We start from the raw sequence: 9,332 nt of genomic DNA, 5'->3' as shown, positions 1-9,332 counted from the left end.
GAACTGAACCAGGGGTCTTTGGCATCTGAAGCACATGATCTCTCTCTTTACAGGATAAGGGCTGTGAGAGTTACACAGAGAAAGAGTGTGACTGTTTCCCTGTGCCTACAGTGGGCAATTGCTCGAGTCCAGCGCACAAATGGTCAAGAGAGTCACATATTTAGGGAGATTAATAGATACACAGGACAGGTTGGATAAGTCAGAGAGCGGTTCCAGGATGCTGAGGCAATCCTAGCCTTTCCATCATCCCCCTCCCCTTTCTTTTCTCCCCCTCCTTCTGGCCATCAATTTCTCAGTCTTGTATTCCCTATGTTACATCATCCTTTCCTGTCGGTAGCTTGAAAGCAGCTGCAGAATGATAATATTTAGACTTTGGCATCCTCGTGACCCCATGTTAGGAGCAGTAGGAGCAAGAGGCACCCCTGTGACTCACCCTTGGGGGACCTGGTGAGAGTGTGGGGAAATGGAAGTGGGCGGAGAGTTGTAGGCAAGGCAAAAGTCAAGGGGACGGTCATTTACCTCCGTTGTAGAGAGCGCAGGCGTGTGTGTGTGTATATATATTGGTGAGTTTGCTGATTTGGAGCAAACTTGGCATAAGATAGAACAAGAAGGAAGACACTCTCCTTATTCTGACTATTCCCATTGATTAGGTGACTGGCAGTTTACTAGATTCCCCAGATCCCATCCACAGAATAACAACCTTCAGAAGTCCTGGACTGTATTTCTTTGTGAATTCTGGACATAATTCCTGGGTGAGACCAACAAGTTCAAGTTAGAAGGACAGGAACGCAGAATTTTCTATAGTCTCCCCACCCCACCCCAAAACAGTAGAATCCAGTGACTGTCAAAACTAGGCTAAGACTCAAACTTTGAGTTGCTCCTTGAATTTCTTCTGACGGCAAGACTATCTTTGCCATCCCAGAACTACGTCTTGCCTGGATCGGCCACCCTTGAGCCATGCTGTCCATTTCAGTTTTTCTCCAATGCAACCGTTATTTCCTGCTTCCCCTTAAACTGCTTTTCTGCGCTGCGTTGGTCCCCAGGATTGTGGCCTCTCCAGTGCCAAATTCCAATCCTCTGTACCAGTTTGATGGGCAAGTCCGGCTTTGCCATCTCTATACGGGCAATGATCAGACCGAGCTCTACCTGGAGATCTTCTCAGATGGCACAGTGCGTGGCTCCAAATACAAGAACCTCTTCAGTGAGTATTTGGGAAACAAATTACTTGGGATTCATCCAAATGAGTTATATGTGGAATTTGGGCACAGTCACCTGGGTTCCTTGGGGAAGGATCAAGTACTAGATCGTAAAATATGGTTTTTCAGAAGAGGGTATTTCAGAAGACGTAGCTTCTTAACACATGTGTTCTCTGGAAAACAAGTCTAACTTGGTCCTCTGTTGCAGATGGTCATATTAAACTTTCAGAGTAAATCAAGTAGGAGAAATGGGAACCGTAGAAGGTGCTGTGGTGGCCTCCCACAGATTATGTTCCTTCTTACAGATGTTACAAATCAAGACTACTAAAAGATCTGAAGAGGTTGAAGGCTATTTGAGTTTAAATCTAAAGAGTTCTCCTTTTTCATGAGCTATTTTCTATTCCCCCCCAGGCTTGATGGAAATCAAAGCAGTGAAAGTGGGAATTATTAGTATCATGGCCAAGAAAACCTCTAGATTTCTTTGCATGGATTCTGAAGGACATCTATATAGCTCAGTAAGTATAATTATACAAGTTATGTCTCTGTGTTTAGAGCAGTGCTTCTCAATCTCAGCAGCTTTCAGATGTGTGGACTTCAACGCCCAGAATTCTCCAAGCAGCACACTGGCTGGAGAATTCTGGGAGTTGAAGTCCACATATCTGGAAGTGGCTAAAGAAGAAACAGTGGTTAAAAGCAAAGGATCAACGGGGAAAGATAAAGCTATAAATTGAAAGATCTACCTGTCTGATCACCCATTTCCAAAATAAGCATTCTGGGGGATCATCTCACACATTATTTGGCAACAATTTTGAGTCTGCCATTGAGAACACTCAAGTACCGGTTATGTCTTCTCGGATACAGGTAAGTGTTTTTCCAGAGATAGCTGAGTTGTTTTCATTCATGAGTTAAATCTGCACCCCAAAAATCATACATAACCAAAAATAATATGTGATAGTACTTTATTAAAATCAGAAGCGAGCTGTTCTTGCAGACTGGACCATTTTAATCTTCTTGATGCTGAGGGGGCTTAATAGATTGGTAGATATATTCTGAAATGATAATAAAACGCCTAAATTTTTAGGAACAAACTAAAGTGTGGTGACATCCCTTAAGAAGCCCTCTATCTTCTTTTTAAAGTCATAGCGGCATTTATTTTTTCCGCAGCTCCCTATATTTATTTATTCGTTCAGTTTGTATAGCTGCCTATCTGAAACCATTGACTCTGAATGGTAATTCATAAAAGCAATTAAAACAGTTGAAACACAATAGAAAAAAGAAATTAAATAGAAATAAAAACCGAGGCATATACTCTGCCTTACATAATAACCAGGAAAAGAGTGTATATTACCGGTTGTCTCTCGAATTACAACCACAACAGAGACCAGCATTTCAGTTGCTAAGCAAGATGATTGTTAAGTGAGCCACACTGAATTTCATTACCTTTTTTTCCATGGTTGTTAAGCGAATCACTGTGTTTAAGTGAACCCATGTAGTTGTTAAGCAAATATGGCTTCCCCCACTGATTTTGCTTGTCAGAAGCCAGCTGGGAAGGTCACAAATGGTGATCCCATGAGTCCAGGATGCTGTAACCATTATAAATGTATGTTTGCTGTCAAGCCCCCAAATTTACATCTCATGATCATGGGAATGCGGTGATGGTCATAAGTGCGAGGAATAGTTGACACTTGTTTGAGTGTTGTTGTAGTTTTGAATGGTCACTAAATGAATGGTTGTATGTCAAGGACTATCTGCGTCTATATACCATAAAACTCTTCTTTTGTAACCTTTAAGTGGGTGAAATATACATCATACAGTAAAACCTTTTCAACTGAGGTATCTCAAATGGGCTAACTTCTAGAATGTGTCCAAAATCTGGGACTGGTGACTCTTGTGAAACTGAAATTTGGAAATTAAAAAACCCCAAACATTTTAAGACATAAAAATGATCATAAAGCATTTTATGATGTAATGCAAAATGTCATAAAAATCTTTCTTCTTGTTGATGTTTGACTGGGCTACTTTCAAGGCAGATGCAGGTCTGAATATTCCCCCTGGATTTTAAAGAACTTTTCAAAAATATTAGTTCTGTCAATGCTGAAGATATTCAGGCATCTCCCAAGGATATATCTCTGAAACAATAACCCAACATGTCATGGGCTGTTTAGGATGCTAATAGAGCAAGGTAAAAGCACTCATTACAAGAGGAGTGTGTTTTTGAGTTTTTGAGTGTGTTTTACTGGGCCAGTGAAACAGAAATACTTTGTGAAAGGAGAAAAATAATTTGAGTAAATATTTCTTGTTTTGAATCATTGTGTCTGTGAAAATGAAGGGGATTGCAAATTGCAATGTGACTTTTTTGACTTCTGAAATTTGAACATGTATGCTGCAACAAGTTGACCACAGTGTATAAAAATAGAAACTTTTGGTAGATGCTCATGATTTAAAGGATGCAAATAAACAAATGGTAAAGATGTTAACATGGCAGATTTCATGCTGAATTCCGAGCCTGAGTAGAGAAACTGCAGATTTGTTGACCATATGACACTAAATTCACATATTAACTCCTCGGCAGTGAAAATTTCTTTAGCTGGAATCATTTTCTATTTTGATGTAGCTTGAGTGCCTAGATTAGGTCCGGCAATGTATGCAGGGCTGAATTATCTATGGATTATATGATCTTGAGTTAATTCCATAGGTGCCCAGCCAGGTTTGACTACTAGATGCTAAGAGAAAGTTATTGGTGATAAGAACTGTCTGACAGTGGAACAGATTACCTAAGGAGATTGTTGTCTTTCTTAGCTTGAAATGCAACAGTAGGAAGTAACTGCTAACTGGGTAACTGAAGCCACAGGACATAATATATCGAAGGGGATGGCAGAACACTGAATAATTTTTTTCCATCAAGCTTACCAACTTGGTATGATTCTACACCAAGTTAATTCTATGCTCAATTTGCACAGATAATTGTTGTACAATCTCCTAGCCATAGGTAGTCCTAGAATTATAACCGTAATAGAGCCTGCAATTACCATTGTATGTAATGACAGTCATAAAGCAATATTGCCATGTGACTGGACCTGATCTGATGTCCTTTTTTGTTTTTTGCAGCAGTCACTAAGCAAACCCGGTTTGCTGTGGGCCAGTTTTTCCCAAACACCACAACTAAATGCAGGCTAGTTGCCGAGTGTCCAAAATGCAATTATGTGACTGTGGGAGAGGTAGAATTTGAACATTAAAACAGTGTCTTAAGTCCCCTTTTCAGCATCCACTGTAATGTCAAATGGTTGCTGAGCTAACCTGTAGATATGGCCCAACCGAAATCTCGATGTGGTCTTCAATGGGCCCCTAACAATTGCTACTTGATTGTATTTTTTTAATGTGACCCAAGAGAATGTAATACACAGGGAGCAATGGTAGGAGCAAGATTACAATAAGCTAAATTTAAGGAGAGGCCCCTCGACGGTAAATGAAATCAAATTCAGTTGTTGTCTTTGCTTCTTTATTCTGGACTATCTGTAAAGCCCAATAGGGGTTCTGCATTCTTGAAGGCTTAATCCAAGCAATCTCGTCTCTTTGCAGCTGTCGTACTCGGAAGAGTTCTGTAACTTCCAAGAGAAGCTTCGTCATGGTTATAACGTGTACTATTCAGAGGCCTACAGTCTTCCCCTCAGCCTCAATGTGATGGAGAATTTGGCCCACAGCCATCAGCTGCCCCCTTTCTCCCAGTTTTTACCTTTACGTAAAAAGGCTCACGTTGAACCAACGCATATCAACTACGAATACGTTCAACCGAGGGATAACACTGACTCGTCTGATCCCTTCAACATATTCGGTCAAAATCAGGACGTGAGAAGCCTAAGTTTTGGCTTCAGATAGAGCAAGACAATGGCTGGGCTGGGCTACAAAATCAGATGTTCAGCAGGATCCTTCGTAAGCTGGGCCATCTGTGATTTACTGCATTAATACGAAGAGTAAATATAAGGAAGATAGATCGGGGCAAAGGAGCAAGAACAGTGAAAGGTGTAATTGACTGAAGCCTTTTGGGACTCCCAAATCCCAAAACAGGGACAGAATTTCTGTTCTGTCTGAATCACTTCAACTTTTCAGTTTCCCATTGTTAAACTTGCTGGCTTATTTTTTTTTTTAAAAAAACCAAAAACCCAAGGCTTTATTTCTATTTATCCAACTATTTAAGTAACTTATTTATTCTATGAGATTTATTTATTGAAGAAAGTTAGATTTGATAAGGAAGCAGGAAGAGCAGGCATAACGTGAAAAACTTTTCTGCGCAAATGTTTATATATCGTTATTTATGTGCAACCTTTTATGTATGTATATTTTTCTGCCTGCATATTTATTTCCCTTTCTGGTGAGGACCAACCAACCGAATTTTAAATCTGAATTGCAGATATGATCATGATTTTATGCCTGATATCTATTTACCTTCCTCTTCTGTGTTTTCCTTTTTGAGTAATGTTTCTGCAAAAATTAATTCATGAGCCGTAACCATGGAGGCAAAGAGGTTGGGGGCGGCACGTAAAAACGAGGCAGGCCTTCCATCGCACCCGCCATCTTGACTTTTTTGACCCCCACAGATATTCTCACAATGAAGATTTTGAATCAGAAAAGGCCAGGAGGTTGCCTCAAATGTCCCTTTGAACGGGACCCCATTTTTAATTGCCTTCTGTTTTGTTTTTTTTTTAAAAAAACTTGTATTGTGTCTGTAAGCCATCAGAAAAGTTAAAAGAGAACTCTAATAAGGAAATGCAAAGTAAAAGGCTCCTATATTGATTATGAATGTTTATTTATTTATAAGTTATACTACATTGTCATTGAAAGGATGTGCCTCTGTTGTGTTTCAGCAGCAGCTGTTTCTAGTTAAACATGTTGCCATTTTGACAATTCACTGACTTGACACAAATCTGCAAATTGTTGCATTCTCTTTCTGTTTCTTCATTTTTTTTAAAAAAAATTACCTGTTTCTTTGTGCTTTAATTGTGACCAGTGTTAACCATCAGTGGACTGAAGTGTGAATGGTGTATTTTTAATGTGAACAGAAATAAAAGATTTTTTTTTAAAAAAAGAAGCAATTAATTGAAGGCAAATAAACTAGTTGCTAGAAATATTTTCATCGGGCAACAGTAATTCATTAGAAAAACAAACAAACAAATGAGGGCTTAGGCAGGGAGGGCAAAAAAAGGTCAAACTACCCCAATGGTACAAGAGAATCCTCAACTCAGTTTGAGCCTCAGATGTGTTCAAAAGGGGTGGGGCTTCCATCATATCCACCATTTTGACACCCACCCACCCCCCTCCATTCCAGTGGATACCCCTCGCAGGCAGGACTCCTATTACTTTGGGGTTACCCAGAAGTAATTAATCAGAATTCAATTCCAGCAATTCAATACCGCTTTCAATGACTTTTATAGAACATATAACTGTCTAATGATAAAAGACCATCATTTCGTCACACAGTTTGATCCTCCTTCAACGTGTCGTAGTCTCGCAATTTGTATGTCTGGGTGCTTTCACAAAATGGCTTCCTACCAGCCTTTCCGAAAGCCTCCCCTTATTCCCAGTTCACGTTTGTCTTTTATTCATCTATCTGGATTTCCATCCCTTCAGAAGTTCAAGATGACATATATAGTGCTCCCTCTTCTCCTTTCCTCTCGTGACAACAACCTTGGGAGGTAGGCTGAAAGAGAATGAGAGGCTCAAAGCCACCCATTGAAGGGCTGAGAATGAACCTGGCTCTTCCTGCTACTAATCCAGTCTCTGAGCCTGCTTCTTTCTGTGGGGGGGGGGCATCTTTCCAAACCAAGATTGAGCTTAGACCAAGCACCATTTGTGTTGTCTGTATGGGAAATATTTTTGCAGATTGCCAGCATTTAGCAAAGCTTAAGCCCCAAACCTGTGTGGTACAAAAAGCTGGCATGTGCCAAGAGAGATGTCCTGGAACCATGTTAGACAAAGAGCCAATTGCTGTTGCCAAGGGATCAAAGGTTGGTTGGTTGGTTTCCCCAAAATGAACTGACTGGAATTCCCAAGAAAGTGAATGTGTTCAGAATCGGGAAGCAAAAACCAGGATCCAACTGCCCTCCCCTTGACACGGGGGGGGGGGGAGGGAAAAGGGCTCTCGAGAAGAACGGCAGCAGTGTTTGCCAGTAAAATGGGCAACGTCTTGATCGTCAGGGATTGGACAACATCCTGACTGGAACACCATGCAAAAAAAAAAAAAAGCATTGCTGTCTTTTCCAAAACACCCCTTAGTGCGGGGGGGGGGTGTCTTCAAACTCGGCAACTTGAAGACTTGTGGACTTCAACTCCCAGAAGGGCTGGCTGAGGAATTCTGGGAGTTGAAGTCCACAGGAGTCTTCAGTTGCCAAGTTTGAAGACCCCTGCCTTAGTGTAACCACTGTTAGCTACAAAAGTGCTGATTGAACGGCACAGCTTCCCCCCCCCCCCCTTTCCTTTCTTCTTTGGCATCACTTCCTTCTTTGGCCTCAAGAACCTCAGGGCTTCCAAGTCAGGGTGAAGCATGCATCATCCAGAGAGGGGCATCTATAGGGGGTGGTAAAAAAAAATAAAAAAAATCAAGATGGCCGCTGTGATGGTGCATTAAGAAGAAGCGGGCTTCAAAGGCAGAGTTGCGTCCCCCAAGGTGGTCTTTTTGACCCCCTCCTTTGGATGCCTGCCTGCTGAGGCGGATCTGACGGAGCTTCAGCCATCTGCTGGATCATGAAAAAGCTCTACTGTCCCCAGGCTTTGCTGGAATTGCAAAGAAGAGAGCTCTTTTTGACAGCCATTTCTCTTTGTGCATATGCCAGCCTTAAAAGGCACCCTTAAAAAAAAGGGCAAGAGTGCACACAGGCAGGTGCAGATAGTCCTCAACTTACGACAGTTCACTTAGCAACCGTTCGAAGCGACTGGAAAAAAATGCCTTGTGGCTGTTTTTCCCACTTACGACCATTGCAGCATCCCAACGGTCAAGTGATCAAAATGGCTGGACAGCCATTTGTTTGAAATGGTACAGAGTTTCCTGCCTGAGTAGGGGGCTGGGCTAGATGACCTCCAAGGTCCCTTCCAACTTTATTATTATTTTTATTATTAAAATTCGGACACTTGGCAGCTGACTCATATCTATGATGGTCGTAGTGTTCCAGGATCATGGGTTCACCTTTTGGGACCTTCTGACCAGCAAAGTCAATGGGGAAGCCAGATTCACTTAACAGCTTTTATTACTAACTTAACAGTTACAGTGATTCAGTTAACAACAGTGGCAAGAGAGGTCATAAAATGAGGCAAAGCTAATTTAACAAATGTCTTGCTTAGCAAGAGAAATTTGGGGCTCAGCTGTGGTCGTAACCCGAGGACCACCTGTATTAGACCAATTGCTTATATCAAGAGGCTTACGGGTGATCCTCAACTTGCGTCCACACGTGGGACTGGAGCTTCTAATGCTAAATGAGGCCGTTGTTCAGTGAGCCGCACCCAATTTTACAACCCTTTTTGCCACGGTTGTTAAGCGAATGACTGCAATTGTCGAGTGAATCATGCGGTCGTTAAGTGAATCCAGCTTCCTCCATTGTCTTTGCTTGTCGAAAGCCACCTGGGAAGGTCACCCCAGGATGCTGCAAATGTCATAAATACATGTCCATTGTTAAGTGCCTGAATTTTGATCGTGTGACCATGGGGAAGCTGCAACAGTTGTAAGTCAGTTTTTTCAGTGCCGTTGTAACTTAGAATGGTCACTAAATGAATGGTCATAAGTCAAGGACTACCTGTACTGTATCTGAGCTGTAAAAAAACCCTTGACCATTAGGTTGTAGCAAAGAGATGCTCAAAACCTTAACTCTTGACAGCCATCTACTGGCCACAATTGTTATATATGGGATCATCCTACTATTAGAGGTGTGCAGGCCTCAAAAATGTTTTGGAATTGTTTTTGCCTGTTTTGGAATTACAGTTATTTTTGCCACATGAGCACAGCATCTCTCTACTCTTGATTAAAGTAGCCCAGCTGTGTGTGCCCCAACTCTTTTAAGATTTCAGCAGGAACTTAAGAAAAAGAGAGACCCTCCTACTTGAAGGGATTTATACTTTGTGCCACCTTTAAAGCAGCAACTCCTTTATTTT

The 9,332-nt window shown here is 41.4% G+C and overlaps 1 protein-coding gene across 1 annotated transcript; it reads left to right on the top strand.

Moving 5' to 3' along the window:
* Positions 1–391: 391 nt before the first annotated feature.
* On the top strand, positions 392–5,072 carry FGF21 (fibroblast growth factor 21; the record flags this gene model as incomplete). Its single annotated transcript, XM_083378834.1, has 4 exons — positions 392–447; positions 1,044–1,201; positions 1,608–1,711; positions 4,776–5,072. The coding sequence occupies 4 exons, from the start codon at positions 392–394 to the stop codon at positions 5,070–5,072; spliced, it is 615 nt and encodes a 204-aa protein (XP_083234960.1).
* Between the last annotated feature and the right edge of the window lie 4,260 nt (positions 5,073–9,332).

The sequence above is a fragment of the Vipera ursinii genome (assembly GCF_947247035.1).
Source record: "Vipera ursinii genome assembly, chromosome: Z".
In the NCBI taxonomy this organism is placed as follows: domain Eukaryota; kingdom Metazoa; phylum Chordata; class Lepidosauria; order Squamata; family Viperidae; genus Vipera; species Vipera ursinii.
The sequence above is the reverse complement of the archived record's forward strand: the minus strand, read 5'-3'. Positions and strand labels throughout refer to the sequence as shown.